This window comes from Pleurodeles waltl, chromosome 3_1 (genome assembly GCF_031143425.1).
Source record: "Pleurodeles waltl isolate 20211129_DDA chromosome 3_1, aPleWal1.hap1.20221129, whole genome shotgun sequence".
Classification (NCBI taxonomy): Eukaryota; Metazoa; Chordata; class Amphibia; order Caudata; family Salamandridae; genus Pleurodeles; species Pleurodeles waltl.
The window spans coordinates 433372551-433399642 of NC_090440.1; the positions used below are offsets into that span (position 1 = coordinate 433372551).

Consider the following 27092-nt stretch of genomic DNA (forward strand, 5'->3'; position numbering starts at 1 on the left):
ACTTTTCGCTTTGTGTTTGACCTTCTTTTGCTTGCTATTGGTAAATGTCTGATGCAGAAAAATGCGTTCCAGTACCCAAAAACAAGTGCCAAAGGCCCCGCCCATCAATTATCAAATTAAACACTCAGTATGCAGTATTAACAATGGTCTGAGGAAGTTTGGCAGATAGATTGTCATGGGCAAAATAAAAAACGTTTGATAAAATTAACAACGTATTCAAAATCAGTAAATTGACTCTGTAGTGTTAACTGTATCTATAAATGTTGTGGTCAGTAAATTTGTGGGGTTGAGCGTATGGAGAGGAATCCATCTTTTAAAATTTGTATACCTCAACAAAAGATGAAACATTTAATCATATATATGCTTTTAATGTAGTCTACTTCATTTCACTTACCTGCTTGAGTTTTTTAGTGGCAGACTTTACATGACTTGGTATAGGAAATTCTGTAACAAATAAAGGTTAAATGGTTTTGATAAATGTGCATTCTGTACCTTTCACACTGTGTAGGGACTGCTTTAAATTTTTTAATGCTGTAAGTAGCTAATCTGTGTTTTTAAACGTTGGTCAGATGTCGTTCATTCTACAAGACCATTTTCATCCTAGTGTGTTTCAAGAGTATCTCTTGGCCAAAAGTACAGAGACAAATTTGTTTTATTCATATTTGTGAAAATGTAATGCATAATCCGATTTTTCTTTGTAGGCTAAGTTTTTTTTTTTTTTTTTTTTTTTTTTTTTTTTCTATACAGATTATTTGTGTTTGCAGCTCTGTTAACTTTGTATTCTAAATCATTTCAGGTTTACGGTCTTCCAGATCATGTTGGCTACTGGACACTGTTTGAACAACTTCAGTTAGTTGGAGGCAAAATGATGCTATACGAACCCTTTTTCAACTGTTCACGTAAATATTTCAGTACACATCCAGAAGATGCAAATCAAACTTCTTGCAAAGGGAGCTCTGGCCATTCTGAGTCTAAAGTTGAACATTCCCTTCCAGACCTCCCGTTTGACTCCGTTTTAAATTGTGTGCTCTGTAATGACCTTGACTACCTTGCGTCATTCCCACAGCAAGATGGAACATTCGGCTTCCTGAGACAAGGTAATTGTTATGCATCATATGCGTTTAGATATATTTTGCTGACATTTAATTAATCTGTATTGATGTATGAACCTTCTTTTGTTTGTGTTTTTTAAAAAATTTTTTTTATTTTTTTTACACCAAATGTTTTGATTCATCTGGACAGTAGCCCAATTCTTTCGGACCATTTAGATATGTTTACGTAACAGCACAATTACTTGAAAATAGGTAAGCAAGTGAAAACTGGTGCTGTCCATGAAGCTTCCTATAGCTTTGTGGTGCACGATACTGGGCTCAATATGAATGGATGGTGCATGTACTACCGAGCAGAAAACTTAGATGTTTTCACATTCTCTGTGCACATGATTCCAGCCTGGTTAATTGTGAGCCTATTGTTTAATCTTAAGTACCGAAAAGTAAGGGCCTTCCAGTGTATTTATTTATGAGATGATCCTAATTCAGTACCTGGGATTTATCTCACCTCTGGACAATATTGCTATTAAGGTGGCCTTCAAATATTTAAGACTCATGTGTCACACTTTATATTCTCTGAAAGCTTTAATTAGATTCACCTACTGTTAATTTTTGTACTGGGTTAATTGCATCTAAACCAGAAATGGATGTGTACATTAATTGAAGATGGTATTATATGCAGTGCTGTTTAGATGCCAGTTAGACACCTTGATGTTGTGGGAGATTTTGTAAAATAAGACTTGCCAGAACAGTGTAGGTTTCCCACTTTCTTCCAGGTCACTGCATACTCTTTTCAGTCCTGGACTTTTGTGTAATAGCTGTATGCTTTCCAAGTCATGTGATTTTTAGGTGTAAAGTTCCAGACTGGAGATCAGACAGGGTACCTGATGACCTGGAGCAAGGTAGTCTGCATTGGGTATGATTATGTCATCGTTATAGCAACATGCTTTATTGTGAGCATAACTGGTTTTGAAGTGCATTTTGTTTAACCGTTTAAGTGCTAAAGCCTACCTCCCTTAAAGGCAAAGTCCTTTATTTTCAAGCTTGAATGACTGCCTTGCTGTCCACTTAAGTAATTAATAGAATAAACTTTTTCTGAAGAATTGATTTTCCTGCAGATTCCTTACCTTGTAAATTATGCTTCCAGTCTTCAGACTGGTATGGAAAGCTTTTCCCTCAGCAATAGCTGAAGAAAGATACCATACCATTGAACGTAAGGGAGTAAAAGGTCCTATGTGTAAAGTCAATTCCTGTCCTTATCTCTTTATCCCCTCATCCCCATAGTTGTCATCAATGGTAGAGACATCTTCCAATTGAGCAGATAATCCATAGTATTCCTACCATTTACCCAAGTGTTGGGAGCGGCCCAGGGCCTTATAGATTGGCTCCTCCAGTTTGGCACACCAAGCCAGTACGCCACTGTGTTGACTTCGAGGAGTCTGGATGTTTCCAGGATTGTGCTCGGTCCCTTTTCACCACTAAGGTCTCCTTATGCCCACCAGGGCTTTGCCTCCTCAGGAGCCCCCCAAGGTTCTTTATCATGCCCAACAGTGCCAGTTTAGTAGTCAGCTGGATTGGGACATCCAAAATATCCAAAAGGTAGTCACCAATTCTAGGCAGATATTGGGTTATTATTGGGCACTGCCACATCATATGAAAGAAGTCAGCTGTGGGAGAATGACAGCACGGTGCTGGGGGGGGGAGGGTCTTGTATGCTTCGTGACATTCATCCTCCTCCATTTCCCTGACACGTTCTGAGGAAGATTCGCCAAGGCCGGGCCCAAATCATCTTGATAGCTCCGTATTGGCCAAGAAGTGTGTGGTATTCAGACCTTCTCCAACTCTTACTGTGTCCTCCGCTCCGTCTCCCTCTCAGGGTAGATCTCCTGTTGCAGTCACAGGGGCAGGTTCTACACCCCCACCTCCAGAGCCTACACCTTCATGCCTGGAGATTGAACGGGGCAAGCTGAGTTCCTTTTCTCTCCTGCCAGAAGTGGTGGACGTTATTTTATCGGCCAGGCGACCCTCCACCAAATCAATCTATGCTGGCAGATGGGCAAAATTTGTGGCTTGGCGTGGAGAGAACCAAATTGATCCCTTATGTGCCCATTTTATTGTTTGCGTTATCCTTGACGCAGAGGGGTTGTGCAGTTGCGACTGTTAAGGGCTGTTTGTCGGCACTGTCGGCCTTTCTGTGCCTTCCTGATCAACCCTCTTTGTTTAAATTCCCTATATTTATAAGGTTCTTGAAGGGTCTTGCTAATACATTTCTTCCCTCTCCTTTTATTATGCCTCAATGGGATTTGAATTTAGTTCTCACATTCCTAATGGGTAAGCCGTTTGAACCTTTACATTCATGTCTATTAAGGTTTTTGGTGTTAAAACTGTTTTTCTCATAGCCATAATATCAGCTAGGCGAGTGAGTGAACTTCAAGCGCTTAGCGTTAAGCCCCCTTTCACTTCTTTTCATGCGGGCAAGGTGGTGCTGAGGACCAGGGCGGCTTTCCTACCGAAGGTTGTTACACCCTTCCATTTAGGGCAATCTATACCGCTCTCATCCTTCTACTCTCCTCCCCATCCATCAAAAGAGGAGGAGAGACTCTATCGGCTTGACCCAAAAAGAGCTTTAAGGGCCAGATGTAGCAAAGGGTTTTACCCATTTTGTGTCTGTGGGAAAATGTGTTCGTACATATGGCCCTAAGCTTCTACATTGAGAGAATGAGAGCGTTCCGAGTGGAAGATCAGCTCTTCATCGGCTACGTGGGGAAGAGGAAAGGCAAGGCTGTCCACAAGATAACACTATCCAGGTGGGTCATTCTTTGCATAAAAATGTGTTATTCTTTGGCAAGGAAGGTTCCTCCTGTTGGAATAAGAGCTCATTCCACCAGGGCTAAGTCTGCCTCTTCGGCTTTGGCTAAAGGTGTTCCTGTGGCTGATATTTGTAAGGCCGCAACTTGGGCTTCCCTCCACACTTTTGCAAAGCATTATTGCTTGGACTCCGAGGTTAGGAGGGATGGCCATTTTGCACGGTCCGTGTTGCAGGATTTCTTGGTGTGACCATTCAGGCACCCACCACCGAGTGCGGTACTGCTTTGGGACTCTATTCATTAGGGGAGGAATCCACAGGTAGTTGTATCCATCAGAAGAACAAGTTACTTACCTTTGGTAACGTCTTTTCTGGTGGATACACTAGCTACCTGTGGATTCCTCACGCTCCCACCCGCCTCCCCGTTGCCTGGTTGGTCTTACCATGATATCCTAGGGTGTATATGTATATAAGGATGTGTATAAATGTTTGATGGTATATGTGTGTGTATATGTATGTGTGTGTGTATATATATATATATATATATATATATATATATATATATATATATATATATATATATATGTTTATATTTGATTAAAGGTTATGTTTGATATTTGATGTATTCATGTCAAGTATGTATTGTCGGTAGTCACCTGTTTCCCTTGAAGGCACGTAAAAAATTGTGAAAACTGACAGCACGCCGGCGAGGACCTCTTATTGCCTCGATGACGTCAGACGGCGTTGCGTGGGAGTCGGGCAATTGTGACGTCCTCGTTGACGTTCAGAGCTGGGTAGAAAATTTCCGTTGAATGCTGGCGCATTGGGAGAGTTCATTAGGTGAGGAATCCACAGGTAGCTAGTGTAACCACCAGAAAAGGCGTTACCGAAGGTAAGTAACTTGTTCTTTTCGCTTACTATACCCCTTTTATCTAGCAGCTGTCACTCAACTAGTAATAAACTAGGGAGGAGAAATTGGAAGAGTGTATCTTTTGAATTTCTGATCAAAGCATTAGAAAGTATGTCTCTTGAGTTCTTGGATGATGTAGATAGAAGAGTAGTGGAATTTGCACCATGGTTGGATGAGGCAGCTAATAGAATTGCTCCTGTCGGGGGAAACTAAATTAAGAAGGTCTATCCCTTCATACTCTTGGTCTCATGACCTGTTGGGAACTCTTGACATGCTTGCCGCAGCCAAGAGCGTATCTGAAGTAAAAAAAAAAAAAAAAAACCTTGAAGCCCTCGAAAAACAGTTATGTAAATCATAAACATTTATAAAGCGCGCTACTCACCCGTGCGGGTCTCAAGGCGCTAGGGGGGTGGGGGTTACTGCTGCTCGAAGAGCCAGGTCTTGAGTTGCCTCTGGAATGCGAGGTAGTCCTGGGTGGTCCTGAGGTTGGTGGGGAGGGAATTCCATGTCTTGGCCGCCAGGTAGGAGAAGGATTTCCCACCTGCTGTGGTGCGGCAGATGCGAGGGACGGCGGCGAGAGCGAGGTTGGCGGAGCGAAGTTCACGGGTGAGTGTGTAGAAACTGAGGCGGCGGTTGAGGTATTCGGGTCCCTTGTTGTGGAGGGCTTTGTGTGCGTGGATGAGGAGTCGGAAGGTGATCCTTTTGTTGACGGGAAGCCAGTGCAGGTGTCTCAGGTGGACGGAGATGTGGTTGTTGCGGGGTATGTCGAGGATGAGGCGGGCGGAGGCGTTTTTAATTCGTTGCAGATGTTTCTGGAGGTTAGCGGTGGTTCCTGCATATAGGGTGTTGCCGTAGTCCAGGCGGCTCGTGACGAGGGCGTGGGTCAGGGTCTTTCTGGTGTCGGCGGGGATCCAACGGAAGATCTTTCGGAGCATGCGGCGGGTGAGGAAACAGGAGGATGATACGACGTTGACTTGTTTGGTCATAGTGAGAAGTTGGTCCAGGATGAAACCGAGGTTGCGTGCGTGGTCTGAGGGGGTTGGTGCGGTGCCAAGGGCCATGGGCCACCAGGAGTCGTCCCAGGCGGACGGGGTGTTTCTGAGGATGAGGACTTCTGTTTTGTCTGAGTTCAGTTTCAGACGGCTGAGTTTCATCCATTCTGCGACGTCTTTCATTCCATCTTGCAGGTTGGTCTTGGCGCTGGTGGAGTCCTTGGTGAGGAAAAGTATCAGCTGAGTGTCGTCGGCGTAGGAGGTGATGTTGATGTTGTGTTTGCGTACGATGTCGGCGAGGGGGCTCATGTAGACATTGAAGAGAGTCGGGCTGAGCGAGGAGCCTTGTGGGATGCCGCAGATGATCTTGGTGGGGTCTGAGCGGAAAGGTGGGAGGTAGACTCTTTGGGAGCGGTTGGAGAGGAAGGAGGTGATCCAGTCCAGGGCCTGTCCTTGGATCCAGGTGGAGCGGAGGTGGGATATTAGGGTTCGGTGGCAGACGGTGTTGAAGGCAGCTGAGAGGTCGAGGAGGATGAGGGCGACTGTTTCTCCGTTGTCCATCAGAGTTCTGATGTCGTCTGTGACTGAGATGAGGGTGGTTTCTGTGCTGTGATTGGCTCAGAATCCGGACTGAGAGGGGTCGAGTAGGTTGTTGTCTTCAAGGAAGTTGGTAAGTTGCTTGTTGACGGTCTTCTCTATGACTTTGGCAGGGAAGGGGAGGAGCGAGATGGGGCGGAAGTTCTTCAGGTCGCTGGGGTCCGCCGTAGGTTTCTTCAGTAGGGCGTTGACTTCTGCGTGTTTCCAGCTCTCTGGGAAGGTGGCAGAAGCAAACAAGCTGTTGATGATGGTCTGGAGATGCGGGCGATGATGTCGTCGGCTTTGTTGAAGAGGAAGTGTGGGCAGGGGTTCGAGGGGGCACCGGAGTGGATGGAGTTCATGGTGGCTTTGGTCTCTTCCGTGTTGATGTGAGTCCAGGCATTGAGGGTGATGGCTGGGGTTGTAGGTTCTGTGGTGGTTGGCTGGGTCTGGTGTCCGAAGCTGTTGTGTAGGTCTGTGATCTTACGATGGAAGAAGGTGGCAAGGGAGTTGCAGAGGTCTTGTGAGGGCGGGATGGCGTTGGTGTTAGGGTTGGAGTGCTCTTTGACAATGTTGAAGAGTTCTTTGCTGTTGTGAGTGTTCTTGTCCAGTCTGTGAAGAAATTTCTTTTGGTGGCGCGGATCAGTTGGTGGTGTTCGCGGGTAGCGTTCTTGAGGGCAGCCATGTTATCTGCGGTGTGGTCCTTGCGCCAGGCTTTCACGAGGGTGCAGCAGTTTTTTTTTTAGATTCCTTGAGGGTGTCTGTGAACCAGAGAGGTGTTTTGGTGTTGGTCTGTCTTGGGAGGCGTCTGAGGGGAGCGAGGTTGTCTGCGCAGTTGGTGATCCAATGCGTGAGGCTGTGGGCTGCGTCATTGGGGTCGGTGGAGAAGGTGGGTTGGTTGTCGCTGTGAGTGGAGAGAAGCTGTTCCGCGGGGATTTTGTTCCAATGTCGGTGTAGGATGGGTTGTGTGCGGAGGTGGCGAGTCTCGCGTCGGAAGGTGAAGTGGACACATCTGTGGTCGGTCCAGTGTATAGCGGAGGAGTGGCTGAAGGATACGTGGTTGCTGGCGGAGAAGATGGGGTCGAGCGTGTGTCCGGCGATGTGGGTGGGGGTGTTCACCAGTTGCTTGAGACCGAGGTTGTCGAGCAGGGCGGTGGTGTTGGGGTCGTTGTTCTGTTCCAGGTTGAAGTTGAGGTCACCAAAGAGGATGTAGTCCGGCGAGGCAAGGGCGTGCGGGGAGATGAAGTCAGTGATAGAGTCGCTGAAGAGGGCTCGTGGTCCAGGGGGTCTGTAGATGAGAGTTCCTCTGAGGGTGGTCCTGGGGTCGGTGTGGATCTGGAAGTGCAGGTGTTCGGCGGCAAGGGGGGTGTCTTCAGTGGAGGTGGTGACGTTGATGGAGTCCTTGAAGACGATGGCGATTCCTCCCCCTACTTGGTTGGTGCGGTCTCTCCTGGAGATCTTGTAGCCGTCGGGGATGGCTATGGCGATGTCGGGCGCCGAAGAGGCGTTCATCCAGGTCTCAGTGATGAAGGCGACGTCCGGTGTAGTCCAGTATGTAAGAGAAAAATAAGAGAATATTATATAGCTATTAATTAGGAAAAGTTTATGTATTGTTCTCGGAGGATGGAAGCGACTACATCCTCTAGAGAGCTCTTTAAGGTGGTGCAGCAACTTTCTACTCCTCTGTTAGAGGGGTCAGAGGGTTCGCAAGTTTTCTGCGATCAAGTGGCCACCTTTTTCCAAAGTAAAATGACTGACATTTATGAGGTAGTGAAGTCTGTTTAATTTAAAAAGATTTCTAGCCCTCAAATGGCTAAAGAAAGTCAGGTGTCAGAATTGTTGAAGCCTCAGAGACTTGGGAGCAAAGAGATGAAGTTACTTAGGATATTTCCACCAATTAACATCGATAAAATGGAACAGTATATTCTCAACTCAGTCTGGTTCACCCATGGAATCATGTTGTCCATCTGTTCTACATACGGTCGCGGGCACTGTTGCAGGCCCCCTCACAACCTTGATGAACAAAGTTAATTATGTAAGGTTGTTTTTCATGATATTGGAAGGAGGCTATTATTAGGCCTCGTTTAAAGAAGCTTTACTTAGATAACAAGGACTGCAAAAACTATTGTCCAATTTCACTACTTCCACTGCTGGCTAAGATCTTGGAGAAACATCTGAATTACCACGTTATGAATGTTGTGGAGGAGCAGGGGAGGCAGGACAATTCTCATTTAAGGTTCTGTGGTACTAAAAGTGCTCTGGTCTCTGCCACTGACTGCATCAAATTGCTAGTAGACTAGGGTCAAGGAGCAGCTTTAGTTCTCCTTAACCTGTCTGCGGCCTTTAACATCTCCCCCTCGTTATTGATTAAATGTCTCTACAACTTGGGTATTACAGATCAGGCGCTGGCCTTGCTGTCCTCCTTCCTTACTGACCGTACTCAGAAAGTACTGCTAAACAAGTTCCAGTCAGACGTCTTTACTTTTTACCTTGTGCGGTGCGACAAGACTCCTCCTTAAGCCCAACACTTTTTAATCTGTATGTGTCCTCCCTTGTGGCCATCATTCAGGCTGGATACAATATCATTTGCAGATGATATCAAATAATCATATCTGTCCCTAGGAATATGGGTGATACTGCACATATTATCTCCCAGTGTACGCCAGCTGTGGCTGCTTGGATGGAATGTAATTTCCTTAAGCTCAATGGGGGCGAAAAACTGAGGTGCTGCTTTTTTGCACCCAAACCTCACTCTGGAATGGCAGCTGGTGGGCAAATCTGAATTTCCTCATTCCTGAGAGGTTCATCTAGAGGCGCTCGCTGGCTGTGGTGAGGGCAGGGAGGCGTATATCCGCTAGAGGTGGTTGAGCACTTTCCACAAGTGGATGTGGATTGTGGGCATACAGGTTCTTATAATAAGCAGCAAAGGCAGCCCCAATGTCCTCAGCTGAGATAGCTAGTGCACCCACCCAGGTCTGCGCAGGGGGAATGAAGTGTGACTCAAGGCTTCTGGTTGTTAGTCGGTACAGAAGGGCACTATTTTTGTCACTGTGTACATACACGCATTGGGTAGACGCGCACCAGCATTGATGGGCCTCACGGGATACCAAGTGACGAAGCGCCATTCTGTTTAAATGAAGTTGTCGAGTTACTGCTTCATTCACGCAAATGTTGTTTCAGTGGTAAGTATGCGGGCCTCAAGGTCGACTGTGTCTTCCTGCCTCTCTTTATGCCCCAGGTATCTTCTCTGCACCCCTTGGATCTTCGTTTTACCCGCCTCCCACAGAGGGCCAGTGCTCTCAGCAGTGACTTTATTGGTATCAAAAAAGTATTGCAGCAATTCAGCCAAGTGTGTAACCAAGTGATCATCTGTGAGAGAACATGCATTGAGGTGCCACATAGTGCGTTTGTAGGGAACGGGCAAAGCCAGGCGGAGATGCTGCAGGGAGTGATCCAATATACCTTAAAGGAGCTTGGAGGTCCCTTTGTGGTGGGATTTCAGCAGCTGGGAGGAAAATATAGTCTATGCATAGTACGATTAGATGCAGATGGGGAAGGGTGTTGGGGTGTGTGTGTGTGTGTAATAATTCCATATTCTTCAGACGTCCCAAAGCCCAAGGGACAATAACCAGTGAGGAACGAAGCAGGAGTGAGTGCGGCGGTCCCGAGTAGCCGGGCCAGGCACGTCCAGAGTTTGGTCAGCTGCTGCTTTGAAGACTCCCCTTAGGAGTAGTGCATTATGTGTCAGTGTTGCTGTCAATTGCGTTAGATTTTGAAATTGTAGTTTATGCAGGTACAGGGTGTTTGAAATCGCCCTCCTCACAGGGCCACCCCAAAACATTTTGCCTGCTACTTTTTGCTGGATTTTCACTTGTTTTCCTTAGGACTCTATGCACTACTACTGCTAACCAGTGCTTGTGCTCCATTTCTAAAACATGATTGGATTGTCATATACCTGATTGCCATATTTAGGTTGTGGGTTGTGCTCTGCCACCACAAAATAGGCTTAACAGCCCTGTATTGTCAGTGCAGCTGGCTAGGAACCAGGGCAGGGGAGTCAGGAAACTCCTGGAACTTCATAGTACCTTTCTGGAATCTTCTCCCACCTACTTAGGAGCAGGGCACCAGGGTCTAAAAATAAGGCTCTCAAACCCACCCTACAGATCACTACTGGACCTGCGGAAGGACTCTGAGGACTGCCTGCTCCTGTGACCTGCTGTGCACTGTGCCAGACAGCTGTTGTTCCTGGAAGGACTGCTTTGCTGCCTGGAGCCTGCCTTGAACCATCAGAGGCCAGCCCTGCAACTTCACTTGTACCCAGGACATACAGAAGTGACTCAAAGGGCTATTATTGCTGGTCTTCCGTACAGAGCCACATGGGCATAACAGGCTCCCACCATGTTGAACCTGCACGTAGCCCCAGCCTGAGTGAGATCTGAACCCCCAAGAGTTCTCTATCTACTCCTGGACCCTAGGTTGTGGTGCTAAAGATGCCCAGGTATCCATTTTTCAAAACTGAGGATTTGCTATTTTGAACCTTTTAGCTTTGAAAATTCATAACTCCGGTTCTACTAATTGGGTTTTGAAGTCAAATGATTCGTTAGTTTAAAAAAAAAATCTAATTGGTTTGGGATTTTTATTGTGTTGTGTTTTCACTGTATTGCTGTTTGTGTACTGCATAAATAGTTAACACATTGCTTCCAAGTTTAGCCTGACTGCTTTTTGTGGAAAGCTACCCATGGTTAAGCACAGGTTAAATTAGTGAGGTTTTGTGGTTCACCCTGCAGGGGACTGTGGCTGTTTCTTGACCAAGGCTCGTACCACTTTCAACCAACAGCACAACTTCTCACATGGGGGAACATAGATGCTAAAAAAGCCACAAGGCTTCCCTACTAATGTGCCTGCCACTCCCAACATACCTACCCAGTCTGTGGATCATAGAATACCTTGGTGACCACCTAGGGAAAGTATTTGTGGAGGAGTATTGCTGTACCCCTGGAACTCTGGTGAAGCCAGTGCGAAAGGCTTGGTTGTAACCGAATTTGCATAAAATGGGGCTGTAAGTGCCAAGAAGGTGGGTCTTTTGAAATAGAGCTACGCCGGGGTAGTGGTGCTGAAGGGATTTGAAAACAGTAGTGCGTTTGATACGGTCCAGTAGACCGTTTACATTCTAGGAGAGAAAAGTAAATTCCATGCGGCAGTGGGTGGTAGTGAGGTGGAAACGGATGAGATGTGCATTGGAAGCAGGGTCCGAGATTGGTTGGGTTGTTTGGAAGGACATGCTTTCAAGATAACATGAACAAAGAAAGACAACACATAGCACCCAATGCAACAATCCCCATCAGCCCCCCTCCCCACACTTCTACCCGGGAAGCAACTTTAGCCAGTGGAACATCCCTCAACAACAATTGAACGCATATCCTAAATCATGGTTAGTTGCTACAAAGTAAGTGGCAGTGACTTAATCGTATATGTATTGTAAAGGCCACTGGGACCCCTTCCGTTCTTGTTGGGAGTGGGGGAATGCTAACCTTCTCTCCTTTAGTAAAACACAAGCTGGATCTGTTTTGGAAGGCCCCTTAATTCTGTGCGCTGCTGCCAAGAGGAGCTCATTGCTCCAGGCATATAGGCTTTGGACCCTAAAAAAGAGTGGAAGCCTGCCGAGGCACTGTTTCCTTTTCATTCAGAGCCTCTTTAACTCAGATGCTGCATTGGTTGGCGGCTAAAACTCAGAAAACAAAGCAGTCTGTGTTGGGGAAAAAAAAATCTATTTGTGAAGGAAAATATGTGAACTCTGAAGCCCTTCTATTGGCTGGTAAAGGTTTAAAGATTATGGCCGGACAGAAGATGATGAGATCTCCTTCACTAAAATGCTGATGCTGGATTATATCTGAACTTAAAAACTGTAATTGGTTTGAACTCTTCACCAGAAGGGGCATCCTTTGCAACTCTTGAGATTTTGCAACCCTCTTTCTCAGTATCATAGCCCTTGTTTCCATTCAGGAAAGTCCTCTTGAATCCTCTCATGACTGCATGGGAGAAACCACTTTCAGGTCCGACAATCCAGAAACAAGTTTCCAGACGTCCTAGACGCTCCAGGTGAGCCCCACTTTTAGTTTGCTCAATGTGAAGTCTAGTTATTCAAACATCGTTCTCAAAGCCAAACCAAGTGCCTTCCCTAAAGCACCTCCTAATTGGGAGTAGAAGAAAACTGGCTACATAGGCAATAAAGCATTTTGACAGCCTGTCCCTTGTCTGTTAATGCCACTTGCATCATAGGTTGATATATTCATGGCTTGTGGAAACTGGTGAAAGTTGCAGTGATGAGCTTGCCTGGCCCTGTGACAAAGTCTTTTCAGACTTAGTGATATATTAGATGTATTGAAACAGATCTTGAAGTGCGACCTGGGCTCTGTAGACACTGTTGCTTGATTTATGAGCAGATCTGTCATGCTGCAGCAGATTTTGTCTGGAAGGATTACTAGGACATCCAGCTAATCTGAAAGGGGCTGATTCTGCTTTTCCTAGACCATACTTAAAAAACTAAGTTATACCTTAGCAGCAGTAACCTACCAGTTCTCTTTATCACAATCATATGTTGCCCCCTCCATGGGCCAGCTGCCCAAGACCCAAACTGCAAAAAAAAAAAATGATTGCAGAAAGGGAATAGAAATAAGTCATCCACATTTATCAGTCATATAATGATTAAATTCATTAACTCCAGGAAATTCACCAGAAGGTTTGAGCTCCTGGTAAAATATGTTTCTTTATTAGTCTTATAATGCTTGACATGAAAACACAGCAGCACAGTGTGCGTGTTTCACTCACATCAGAGAGCTTCGCTAGGGCTGTGAGTTGCCACATATACACAATTAGAAACATTGCTTTCTTTGCGATAGATATTTAAAATACATCTACCCGAGTTTTTAGTTTTTTTTTGACCACCCTGCATTAATAATAGGACCCAATTATTTTCCAATCATATCCAGAGCGCCATCGAGTAGTCTGGTGTTTTAATCACACTCCTCCTCATAGGCAGTGCAATCACACTCTTACTCGTATCACACAGTTATCTTTTTTCTCTATAGCCCTGTAACCAGTTTTATTTTCCAACGCAGTTCTCCCCTCCTTCGTGCAGTCAGACCATATCCCCAGATACCTTTCAAATGTTTTTAGGGTAGGGGATGCATGGGCCCCAGGCTGTATTTTGACCCCAAGAAACCCCCTTCTCCCAAGCCTGGCTTTATTGTAATTTGGGGGTGGGGGTCAGCCAATCCTCCCCGGTCGATTCCGGCCCAGGACATCCCATGTACCGGGACCCTTCATTCTATGAAGGGGGAGGAGGGCACCCAGCCCCCTCCCCCCCCCCCCCCCCCAGGCCATTATTGGTTCCAAAGACCTCATCCGCCAGGGCCGTCCAGTAAATAGAGGGTGCCCTGGTACCCACCCAGGGTACCCACTGCCTCTTTGTTGGAGGCCCCGGGAGAAGTCACAATCCCCCCCCCCCCCCTCCCCCACTGCCCCAGCTGACTAACCGCCACCTGCAGAAGCCACCATTGCTCACGTCTGCAGGGAGTAGCTAAAAAGCATTTTTTTTTTCCTATCTGTTTCCCCTGCCCACTTCACAGCAGCAGGGAAACAGATGAAAAGGCCACTCTCAGTGGGCAGGAGCATTTTCCTGCCCACTGGTATTGGACTTCTAGTTTGTTCTCTCTCTTGGCAGGACCTTTGAAATCGCGAAGCGAGAGCAAACACAGGTTTCCCTGCCCACACTAGTGGAGGCAAGGAAACTGTTGTGTTGCGTGGTGAGCACCCCAGGACATAGCAAGAGCCTGGCCCTGGGAGATGGGGTCCCTAGGGCCATTAAGAACTATGGGAGGTGGACGCAGTGGAATTCATTTTAAAGGCACGGCCCCCTGGCCCCCCCACCCCCTTCACCCTTCTTGGTTTTGGCCGGGTTTGGGGGATGGGTCCCAAGGGCTGAAATCTTCCTCGGAACCCAAAGATATTTAAATATCCACCTCCTGGGACCTGGCCCAACCAAGGGGGCACATAGAAAACAAGCGTTGGAACCAGCACTTTTTATTTTTTATTTTTATTTTAACTGTAGATTCATAGATGCTCTGCAAATTTGTGGTAAATTTGAAAAAAATAATACAACAAAAAAAAAAGAAACTGTTTTAGCCCCAGGTTTTTTTTTTATGTTTTCTTCTTGTGGCGAGGGTGTGAGTGATAGTTACCTAAGGGCACGAGTTACAGTTTCTTGAGAAGTATAGCTATAAACTGCTGAATTTCTGTGGTTTTAAGTCTGTAAAATCTGAATGTAATTGTAATGTCCCTGTAATGTTTTTTTTTTTTTTTTTATTGAATTTTTCGAGTTTCTTTAATGAAAGTAATATTTAATTACCATACATTACTCCAATTGACAAAGGCCATGCGCAGCAGGGGGTTGGCTACAGCGACAAACACCCTGCATGCAGTCGACCTCACACTGCGCACGTAATTTGGCCGTGTGCAGTTGGTGTTAGCCGCATAGAGCCAACGCCAATCTGCACATGACCATTGGCGCAGCGGTGGGTTTGCCATTCTCTATGGCCAACTCACCAATAGCAGCCAACCCGTGGGTCCCCCCCTCCCCGGTCGTTTTTGATCCCTTGGACCCCATTCCCTGGGGTCCGACTATTTTTCAAAAGAGAAGGGGGCACATAGAACCCTTCCCCCGGGTTGATTTCGGACCTAAAGACCCCATCCCCCTGGGCCCAGCACATTTTTGGGAGAGGGTGCATGTGTCCCTCTGCCTGGGTCGTTTATGCCTGGCCCTTGGTACCCCATCCCCATCCCCTATGGCCCACAATTATGCTTATGGGGGGAGATGGAGATGCAGCCTCCTCCCCGGCTGATTTTGCCCCCATGGATCCCATCCCATCCATCTGGGCCAGCCTTATTACAATGTGAGAGGGGCTACGTGCTCTACCTCCCTGACTAACTTTAGCCAGTAAATGGGGTCCCCGGGGCCAAAATCAATCAGAGGGAGGGGGCATGCCGCCCTCTCCTCATGCTGACTTTGGCCCAAGGAACCCAATCCTCGGGACCTGGCTGATTAGTAATGGGGAGGGGGCCCAGGCACCCCCCTCCCAGTCAGTTTAGGCCCTTGTGACCCCACCCTCCATGGCATGGCCAACATAAAGTGGGTGCCCTTGTGTCCACACAGGGCACCTATCATGTCCTCGTCGAGCGCTGCAGGGGAAGACCCCAAGGTCCCCCCGGCCCCAGCAAGCTCCCTGCATCCAGTGGGAGCCAGCATTGCTCCTGTCTGCAGAGAGCAGCTAAAAATGCTGCTCTCTGGGAGCGGGAGCAATATTTAGATCTGTTTTCCTGCCCGTAACAGATTGGAAGTCTGCTCCCAGCAGGCAGGGGGGGAGCATTTTTCATGCCCCTGCCCATTGGCAGCAGACTTCTACTTTGCTGTTGCTTGGCGGGAGCTTTGACATTTTCCCAACAAGCTAGAGCAAGCACAGGTTTCTCTGCCTGCGGCAGTGCAGGCAGTGAGAGCTCTGTCCTGGAGTGGGCAGCCTTGGACAAGGAGCCAGCCCTGGGGGATAGGGATAGGGCTCTGGGTCGGCGATAGCAGTAAGTAGTTCTATTTGGGACCTAGTTTCCGTAGACAGAGAGTTTTTGTTTTGCTAATAACGTTAGCGCCGTTTGATGAATCGTCATTAAATTTTCAAAACTGGTGTCCTGGTCACTTAAGCTGCTGTCTTGAAAATTATGGGGTGATTTGTCAAGTGGAGGTCACAAAAAAAGGGGTTGGGCAAAATGTGTTTTCCCCATGCAATTTCCCCTTGGGACTTTGGACACGACCACAGCCTTACCCACTGATCGGAATTGCAGCAAATTTGTCAGACAGGTAGATCTTGGTCCAGAAAGATCTCTCTTTATAATTTGGTGTTAATCCGTTCAGTATGTTTGTAGTTATTAAAGAAAAAAAAAAATCTCGACATCTAGCTCAGCGTGGCCCTCTGTGTAAACACCTGAAGGATCTCCCATAGGAAATCATTTGTTCTGCCTTCCTGGGCTTCAGATGTTCAAGCAGCGGGAGGGCAGTAACCTGTCTGTTGGATTGCAGCAGCACGGGCTGCCCGAGAAAACCCTGCAAACTGGTAGAAGCAAAGCTGGGGGTCCTCCAGGGACCCCCCCACAGTGCATGGATTCATGCAACCAATACTGGAAACCGCATTGGGGTATGATTCTAACATGCTTGATACCAAACATGCCCAAGTTTGGAGTTATCATGGTGTAGCTTAGCAGACGGGTAACTCCTCGCTCCCTGCTCCGCCGCCACCTCCTCACCGTCCGTTCCCATTGTTCCACAGCTCCGTTCCAGCCTCCCCAGCCACTGCGTCCCCTCCCACCTCCCCCCTCCACCTCACTGTTCCGTTCCCATTGTCCATTGCCCCGTTCCAGCTTTCCCAGCCGCTGCGTCTCCTCCCGCCTCCCCCCCCCTCCTCCTCACCTCTGTTTCTTTTTCATTTTTCCCCCCTGCTGCCCTCCCTCCTCCCAGCTGCCACTCCCTTCCTCCCCCCATTTATGGAAGCCACGGCGCTGACGCGCGCAGCAGGTGCGCCGCTGGCACGCCAAAGGCAAGCCCGTCTGCGCCAAGACCGCGCCCAGCGCCAGTCCCCCTGGCCCTCGCAAAAAAGCCTACTCCCCCCCTCATCCTCAACTCACTCAACCCAGGCCCTCGCCTCACCTGCCCCCTTTCCAGACACACACACACACACACACACACACACACACACACACACACACACACACACACACACACACACACACACACACACACACACACACACACACACACACACACACACACACACACACACACACACACACACACACACACACACACACACACACACACACACACACACACACACACACACACACACTCACTCACTCTCATGGCCCCATCACTTGCCACACCTGTCATTTTTTCTGCTCCTCCTCCCTCACACCAACCACAGCGACCCCCCCCCCCCCCCACAACACACACAACACCCCCAACGCAACACTCACCTGCTCTGCCCCCCACCAACCAACCGTGCAGCACACCACCCCACAACCAGACCCCACCCCGCAACAACACCCTCATGCACCACACCAACGCCACCCATCACAACCGCCTCAACTGCCTGCTCCTCAACACCCGCTCCCTTCACAAACATGCCATAGAACTCTGGGACCTCATCACATCACACTCACCCAACATTGCCTTGCTCACGGAGACCTGGGCCAACCCCTCCTCGGAACACGACATGGCCATCGCCACCCACAAGGGATAAAAACTCCAACGCAAAGACCGCCTCAACAGGCCAGGGGGTGGCATCGCCATCAATGTCACCACCAGCTCCCAAGACACTATTGACAACACAGAACACTTGCACTTCCTAATCCACATTAACCCACCCTCAGAGGTAAATTAATCTACAGACCACCAGGACCACGCCCGCCTTCTGCGACACCATCAGCTCGCACTGCCTCACCTCCACAGACTACATCCTACTCGGTGATTTCAACTTTCACTTGGAGAACCTACAAGACCACAATTCAACATCCCTCATAGACAACCTCACCAACCTCTGACTCAAACAACTAGTCATCGCACCCACCCGCAGGACACACGCTCAACGCAATTTTCACCTCAAGCCAACACATAGCCTACACCCACACCACCGAACTCCTCTGGACTGACCACCACTGAGTCCACTTCTCCTTTGCCAAACCCCCCCCCCCCACATCACCATCAACACACCACACCCTACCGCATGTGGGACAAGATCCCCACAGAACTCCTGAACTCCCAACTGGCTCACTACCCCCCTCCACACCACCGACCCCAACACAGGAGCCCACAACCTCTCAAAATGGATCACCACCTGCGCAGACACACTAGCCCCCTCAGAAAACGCCACACGCAACATCAAGAACGCCCATTGGTTCACCCCGAACTCCAAGCGCAAATGCCGCCAAGCGGAGAAAATATGGTGACGAGAACACTCTACAACCAACTTCTCCACCCTCAAAGCCACCATTCGCACCCATCACCAACTCGTGCGCACCGCCAAAAGAGACCACTACAAGACATGCCTTGACAACAACTCTCAAAACAGCAAAGAACTCTTCACAATATTAATGAACTAGCCAAACCCAAGGCCAGCAGCATAGACCCTTCACACACACACACACACACACACACACAGCCCCTAGGTGACGCCCTCTCCAACCACTTCCACCACAAAATCCTGGACATCCACAACAGCTTCATCCACACACACCCCTCACCCACCCAACTCAACCCTCACTCATGATCCCTTACCACCTGGGCCCCCATCACACACGAAGAAACCGAAAAAACCATGAACTCCATCCACTCCGGATCCCCCTCCGACCCCTGCCTACATCGCATCTACAACAAAGCCAGCCCAACCATCGCCCCCATACTCCGTGACATAATCAACTCGTCCTTTGACTCCTCCACCTACCCAGACCCCTGGTAGCACGCAGAAATCACTGCTCTCCTAAAAAAAAAAAAAAAAGAAAAAGCCAAAGCCGACCCAGAGATCCTCTCCAGCTATCGCCCCATCTCCCTCCTCCCCTTCCCCGCCAAGGTCGCCTAGAATCTAGTCAACACCTGCCTATCCCACTACCTCGAAGAAAACAACACTCTTGACCCCTCACAATCCGGGTTCCGCAAGAACCACAGCATGGAAACTGCCCTCATCGCATGCACTGACGACATTAGGACCAAAGTCGACAAAGGCGAGACCACCGCACTCATCCTCCTAGACCTCTCCGCAGCCTTTGACACTGTCTGCCACCACACACTCCGCACACGCCTCCACAACATAGGAATTCTCCACAAAGCCTTAGACTGGCTCATCTTCTTCCTATCTGACGAACCCAGAGAGTCCGCCTCCCACCTTTCCACTCCACCACCACCAAGATCATCTGCGGAGTCCCCCAAGGGTCCTCTCTCAGCCCCACACTCAACATTTACATGACCCCCCCCTAGCCAACATCCTCTGATCACACGGAATCACTATCCTCTCCTACGCAGATGACACCCAACTCCTCCTCCTCCCTCACCCGCAACCCCACCACCGCCAAAACCAACCTACACGCAGCTCTCCTCGACACCGCCAACTGGATGACAACTAACCACCTCAAGCTTAACTCCAACAAAACCGAGATCATCATCATCTTCGGCCCCAACAAAACCATATGGGATGACTCCTGGTGGCCTACCGCCCTAGGATCCGCACCCACCCCCGCAAACCACGCACGCAACCTCGGCATCATCCTGGACCCCTCCCTCTCCATGACACAGCAAATCAATTCTCTTACCTCCTCCTGCTTCCTCACACTCCGCACTCTTAAAAAAAAAAAAAAAAAAAAAAAAATCCTTCAAATGGATTCCCCCAGAGACCAGGAAGACAGTCACCCATGCACTCATCAGCAGCCGACTAGCCCACGGTAACGCTCTCTACGCCGGCACCACACTCACTCACACGCAAACTCCAGAGAATCCAGAACACAGCCGCGCGCCTCGTCCTTGGCCTCCCTGCCACGAACGAATCTCACCACACCTCAAAACCCTTCACTGGCTCCCCATAAACAAGAGAATCACATTCAAGATCCTCATCCACGCACACAAATCCCGCCACAACACCTGCCCGACATACCACAACGAAAGAGTGAACTTTCACACTCCCACCCGCAACCTCCGATCAGCCAACCTCGCCCTAGCCACAGTCCCCCGCATCCAACGCACCACCACAGGAGGCAGGTCCTTCTCCTACCTCGCCCCCAAAACCTGGAACTCTCTCCCCACCAACCTCTGCAAAACCAAAGACCTCCTGCTCTTCAGAAAAAATCTCAAAACATGGTTGTTCGAACAGTAACCCTCCTGCCCCCCCACCCCCAAAGCACCTTGAGACCCTCACGGGTGAGTAGCACGCTTTATACATTTTTTTTATTGATTGATTGAGCTGGATATAGTTGGTGACCTATGTCCAGTGCAAGAGTAAAATGGCTTCCCCGCACTCATGAAGTCCAGGAGAATAGGGCTGGAGTGTGTGGGTTCTTCTCTGCTCATGCAGGGGTGCCCTCACACACAGGTACTTGCACTCTGGGCTGGGAGAACCTGCCATAGGGGTGACTTTCAGTGCAGTGGCCTGTAGTGAAAGGGTGCATGCACCTTTTTGATGCAGGCTTCAATGGCATGCCTGCAGACACGTTTTGTATGGGCTCCCATGGGTGGCATAATACATGCTGCAGCCCATTGGGAACCCCTGGTGCCCAAATGCCCTGGGTACCTAGGTACAATACACTAGGGACTTGCATGGAGGCACCAGTATGCTTATTGTGGGGTGCACAGTCACGAACAACCACATTTAGAGAGAGAGAGAGAGCGAGCACGGTCACTGGGGTCCTGGTTAGCAGGATCCCAGTGAGCATAGTCAAAAACAAACTGACAGCAGGCAAACAGTGGGAGTAACCATGCCAAAAAGAGGGTACTTTCCTAAAACATTCTCTATTCCATGCTGGCGCATAGCATCTTCCTACAGTGGTGAAAAGATTGTTTCACTTTTTTTTTTTTTTTTTTTTTTTTTTTACAAGAACACTTGTTAGACAATGCATTTACACTGGAATTGAACACTAGACTCCAGTACATCTTCCTGCTTCTTTCTCACCTATCCTAAATTCTAAAAAAGATAAAGAACAGCCAGGTATAAGTCACCCTAGTGACTAGGATTAGGCAACAAGAGCGTGGCACCTTGAACTTCTGGAGATGAGCATCTGTCTTCGGATGAGGCTACCACTTCAAGAGGATCTTTGGTGCATCTTTAGGGCCTCAACCTGCACCTCCTTGTGTGGGGACTGAGTGGCGGTAACTGACTAGCACAACCATCAGGCACCCTTTTGTTTGTTTTATGGCCATGTTCAGAGTTACCATTGTGACGCTATACATTTCCAAAGGGAGAGGGTGTTACACCGTCTCTCAGAGGAAGTCCTTTGTTCTGCCTTCCTGGGCCAGGGCTGCCTGGACCCCAGGAGGGCAGAAACCTGTCTGAGGGGTTGGCAGCAGCAGCTGCTGCTGTGGAGACCCCGGAAAGGCAGTTTGGCAGTACCCAGGTTCTGTGCTAGAGACCCGCGGGATCATGGAATTTCCCCCTAAAACCACAGGCACCAAAAGACTGCATCACTGGTCCTCTGGGTCCCCTCTCAGCACGACGAGCGTGGTCCCTGGAACTCAGCAACTCTGTCCAAGTGACTCTTCAGTCCAAGTTTGGTGGAGGTAAGTCCTTGCCTCCCCACGCTAGACTGCATTGCTGGGTACCGCATGATTTGCAGCTGCTCCGGCTCCTGTGCACTCTTCCAGGATTTTCTTTGTGCACAGCCAAGTCTGGATTCCTGACACTCCTTCCTGCAGTGCACAACCTTCTGTGTTGTCCTCTGGCGTCGTGGGGCTCCATTTTGTGACTTCACGTGGACTCCTGTTCACTCTTCTTCCAAGTGCATGTTCAGGTACTTTTGCATGTGCTGCCTGCTTCTGTGAGGGCTCCCTGAGTTGCTGGGCTCCCCCTCTGTCTCCTCCTCCAAGTGGCGACATCCTGGTCCCTCCTGGGCCACAGCAGCACCCAAAAACCTCTACCGCAACCCTTGCAGCTAGCAAGGCTTCTTTGCGGTCTTTCTGCGTAGGAACACCTCTGCAAGCTTCATCGCGACGTGGGACATCCGTCTTCCAAAGGAGAAGTTCCTAGTCCTCTTCTTTCTTGCAGAACTCCAAGCTTCTTCCAACCGGTGGCAGCTTCCCTGCACCTTTAGCTGCCATTTCCTGGGCTCCTGCCCACTCTCTACACTGTCGCGACCATTGGACTTGGTCCCCTTGTCTTACAGGTACTCAGGTCCGGAAATCCACTGTTGCATTGCTGGTGTTTGTTCTTCCTGCAGAATCCCCCTATCACGACTTCTGTGCTCTCTGGGGGTAGTAGGTACACTTTACACCTACCTTTCAGGGTCTTGGGGTGGGCTATATTTCTAACCCTCACTGTTTTCTTACAGTCCCAGTGACCCTCTACAAGCTCGCATAGGTTTGGTGTCCATTTGTGGTTCGCATTCCACTTTTGGAGTATATGGTTTGTGTTGCCCCTATACCTATGTGCTCCTATTGCAATCTATTGTAACTTTACACTGCTTGCATTACTTTTCTTGCTATTACCTGCATAATTTTGGTTTGTGTACATATATCTTGTGTATATATCTTATCCTCGTACTGAAGATACTCACTGAGATACTTTTGGCATATTGTCATAAAAATAAAGTACCTTTATTTTTAGTACTTCTGTGCATTGTGTTTTCTTATGATATTGTGCATATGACACCAGTGGTATAGTAGGAACTTTACATGTCTCCTAGTTCAGCCTAAGCTGCTTTGCCATAGCTACCTTTTCTACACTAATGAGGGATAACTGGACCTGGCACAAGGTGTAAGTACCGTTGGTACCCACTACAAGCCAGGCCAGCCTCCTACACTGATGCATAGTTGTTTGCTACATTTCATACATCAGTGCATTGCATGAGTGTACTCCAGGCCCTTTTTGTGTTACCATCATGGTGCTGTGGACTCTGGCACCATTTTTGCCGAAAGGAATGAGCCCTTTTCACATTGTGTGGTTCATCACTCTTCTAGCGTTCTTGGCTTCACAGCTCAAAAGAGGAGGATATGTTCCAATTGGCTGCACCCCAAAAGGGCTTTCAACTTTACTTTGATTGCACCATGGAGCACTGTGTGGATGATAAGCTTTTTGTTTGGTTCTCCGTAGTGAATAAAATGAAGATGGTGAACAAGAGTACCTTGTTGAAGTGGATAGTCCTCTGCACCAAAAACTTCACTGCATTGTCTAAGTAACAGCCTCAAAAGTCTAAGAGCTCAAACTATCAGCACTGTTTTTTTATTAGCATTTAAAGAGGTCCTAAGGTTAGTATTCATCACACTGGTAGCAACATTTGGTCGGAATAATAAGAAACTGAAGTTAATGTACAAGGATGGTGTGGCTCTGCTCTCTCACTTTTAAGGTGGTAGGGAGTTAACAACATAGAGCTACCCAGCACCACCCAACATCACACCAGAGCATTGGTGAAAAAAGGTTGCTTGGTGCAGTCTGGTCCCTGGGGGGTATTCTGTGGTGACAAGTCTGCAGTTAGAGTATCCACTCGAAAGATCGTTATTAAAAGTAAGTAACTTGTTCTACTTCACATAATACTTTTGGTGTGGTTTATCAAAGGTATAAATCTTACTGTGTAACCCTCATTTGTGCTGAATGACAAGACTGCACTTAATGGGGACATCTATTGTATTGTCATTATGCAACTTATGTTTTTGAAAAGTAAATTGTCCACTTTTTGCTTCTTTCCTCTTTGATAAAATTATAAAGCAATTAAAATGTTATATTATTATATGGGTGACTTCAGATTTTGGTTTCGTGGTTTTTGTGGCACTTTACTACCTTTTTCCCCACCCACGTGCAGATAGCATTTAAACTAGCTGCTCAATGCCAAGTTATGATCGCCGTTTTGTTTCCTAAACTGATGTGGGATTTGGCATCTTTCATTAACAAAAGTTATGTACAAGAATTACAATTAAAACTTTGATTGAACTTAGAGGAGTTACTCCTTGCCGAGTAACTGGTTAATCCATTGTTTATTTATACAGTTTAAGTTTAAATCATGCATTACTGGTCTGACTTAGTGAACGCAGAGTGGGGGAAAAAGACAAAAAACCTTAAACATTTGGTTTTGATAAAAAACTGTTGTCTATTTTGTATCCAAGGCATGTCCGGACAGTGGAATTATTCTACAGTTGTCTTGGAACCATTATCAATGAACCAGCGCTTTCTACAGCATCCAGTGACCATTACTTTGAAGGGAACCGTGAAAGACTGGAATGTGCTAAACATGTGCACCTTCAGATCAGACAGCTGGGTGCTACGACATTCTAATCTAACGGATTATGAAGTTGGAGATTTATTTCTACAGCTTTTACAAAGACTCTCTGCTGAACATTTGCATATGGTAAATATAGCCCTTAATACGTTTCCAGCAATTGTCTTAGTGAAGACTTTAAATAATGTCAAAATACATAAAAAACAGGTTTGGCCTAGACACAGCTTAAGCTGTTTTGCTCGCCTTGTGTTTTCCCAAACAATCATAAATATGGTTAAATTTTGATCAGCTCGCTTTATCCATTTGTCTCTTGAAGTGTCATCCAACAGTTAGCTACCGACGCCTACAGCTTTGGGGTATGAGTCAGCCAACTTCAGCCATTGGTGCTTTCTACTGCGAGTGACAACATTGCCCTCTTGTAGATGGTCACATCCACCTAGAACGTACTTTAATTTACTGCTGTGGTTGGTAGGCTAGTCTCTGTTTTATTATTATTTTTTTAAATCATCATTTGCAAGCATTCATTTTTTTGCTGAGTTTTTTATGTATTTATTATCTATTTTGTATTTATATTTTGCAAACGTGAACGCTAGCTTTTTCCAACATGTTAAAAGGTACTAAAGTTAGTTTTCATCACACTGGTAGCAAAATTTGATTGGAAAAATAATAAACTGACGTCCGTGTGCAAGGATGGTGCGGCTGTGTGCTCTCACTTTCAGGGTGTTATAGGATTAACACTGAGCTACCCATCACACCTGTTTCACTTTTAATGTCTATTGGCAAAGCTTCTTTATTAAATTAAGTTGCAATATACATTTGATACAAGCATCCTATTTCTTAGAACAAAAACATTTTCCTTTACCAAGGAAAAATGAAGCAGAAAAGATTAGCTCTCTAGCCAGAAAATCTTGACATTATCACTTGAGAGTATCGCAGTATATTCTAATGTTCTTAAATCCCATACGACATTATTAAAAGTTTTGTATTTATTTTTTATTTGGGAGTTCAGAGCGCATAGTAGTTATATTCAGTGGTGGCTGCCAACTACCGAGAGCAGGGGGGGGCAAACAAATGGGTGGTGAGTGGGTGCATGCATGTGTGCTACATGTAAGGAGTGGGCTCCGTAAAATAAAAAGTCACTTACCTTGGTTGCTGCATGACACGTCCTCCTCTCTACGGTCCAATATTCTTATTCTCTTCTCCAGGCTTCATCGTGGGCCATAGCCAACTCCCTTTACCAGTCCTGGGGCTGCTCTCACGCTGTTAATCAACACGAGAGGAGCACCAGCATTGGAGGGAGCGGCCTCTCTCGCAGCTCCAGAGGGCGCTGGAGGCCTGTGTTTACCCTCAACCCAACTGTATAAAACAGCTGGGTTTAGGGGTTTAAAGTGTGCATGTGTGGCTTGGAGATGCAAAACAGCCGGCTAAATAGACATGCACACTTCAAACTTAAGTGCACAGGCAGCCCACAACTCCTCCCTGCTGCTGTCCCTCAGCAGGCCCTGCCCTGACACTCAGTTTGGGACGGGTTGAAGAAAAATAAAATGGTAATAAATTAACTTTATTACCTTTTTACTTTTCAACTCTTAGCAGTGTTTTGGGGGATTTTAATTAGTGGGACAAAGCCCCTCATGTCTAATGGAGGAGCTGCCCCTGCTTATAATATCATTTTTGAACAGCGCTACATTGCAAAGTTTATTTTCTCAAGGTGAAGTTGATCGAAGGTTTATCCAGGAAAATTCAGTTGGTCATCACTTTGCACGAATATAAATAAAAACAAGAGTAAGCATGGTGTTTGTCTCTGTGTAGTTCTAGTTAGGGCTTAATTAGTATAGGAAATGGATTTTTATGGTTTGCTAAAAACATAGTAGAAATTTGACAAATCTTCACAAAACTTTGTAGTAAAAAAGTTTATCCACCTCAGCTTCTTCCATGAAAGTTACAGGGTGATAATCTGCCCACCAACACGATGCAAGAAAGAAAATGGTGGCTGCAACTTTCCTCTCAGGTTGCGGCCAGTCAATCCAGGCCTTGCTTTTTCCACTGATCCTTCGCAAGTGGATCTGCAATGGGTCCGTGTCGCTAGATATCTATATTTCTTTTTCCTTTAATAACTCCAAAACTACTGAAGAGATTTACACCAAACTACAATATCTTTTTTCTGGACCAAGATCTAGCTTTCTGCCAGATTTGGTGTAATTCTGTTCAGCGGCTTCGGCTTTAGTCATGCCTAAAATTCCTATAGGAAATTGCATGGGGAAAATTTTGACACCCCAAATCCACCCCCCACTTGATGGATCACCCCAGATGTTTCCAGCCAGCAGCTGAAGTAACCAGGACACTAGTTTTGAAAATGTTGTGAAGTTTCGTCAAACCGAGTGAAAGTTAATAGCAGAACAAAAGCTTGGTCTATGGAAACTAGGTCCTAACTATAACTACTTACTGGCTATCGCCAGTAGGTAATATGATATATGTATGTGTGTATGTATATTACCTAGTGGGGGCCATATTTTCATATGAAAAGCGTTTTTTGACTTGCCTATATCTTTGGTGCCGTTTGAAGAATCTTCACAATAAATGCTCTGTTGATTCTTGTTGTGCACAGAAAGTTTCAGTGTGATCTGTCAAGCGAGGCTGAGAAAAAAAATGGTGGGGAGGGGGTCCAAAAAGTTGTTTCCCATGGTAATTCCCATAGGACCTTTGAAGAAGGCTGCAGCCCGGAACACTGGGCGGAATTACACCAAATTTGGCAG

General features: G+C 47.2%; 1 protein-coding gene and 1 non-coding gene across 3 annotated transcripts in view; one reads left to right on the forward strand and one right to left on the reverse strand.

Moving 5' to 3' along the window:
• TICRR (TOPBP1 interacting checkpoint and replication regulator) overlaps window positions 1–27092 on the forward strand; it is a 472392-nt gene that overhangs the window by 12956 nt on the left and 432344 nt on the right. For both annotated transcript variants that reach the window (XM_069222701.1, XM_069222703.1), the window contains exons 2-3: window positions 797–1097; window positions 24227–24468. In XM_069222701.1, coding sequence (XP_069078802.1) covers window positions 797–1097; window positions 24227–24468 — 543 coding nt within the window. The remainder of the gene's footprint in view (window positions 1–796; window positions 1098–24226; window positions 24469–27092) is intronic.
• On the reverse strand, window positions 11754–11886 carry LOC138286311 (U6atac minor spliceosomal RNA). The gene has a single exon (XR_011201964.1). It is a non-coding gene; the product is annotated as a U6atac minor spliceosomal RNA (small nuclear RNA).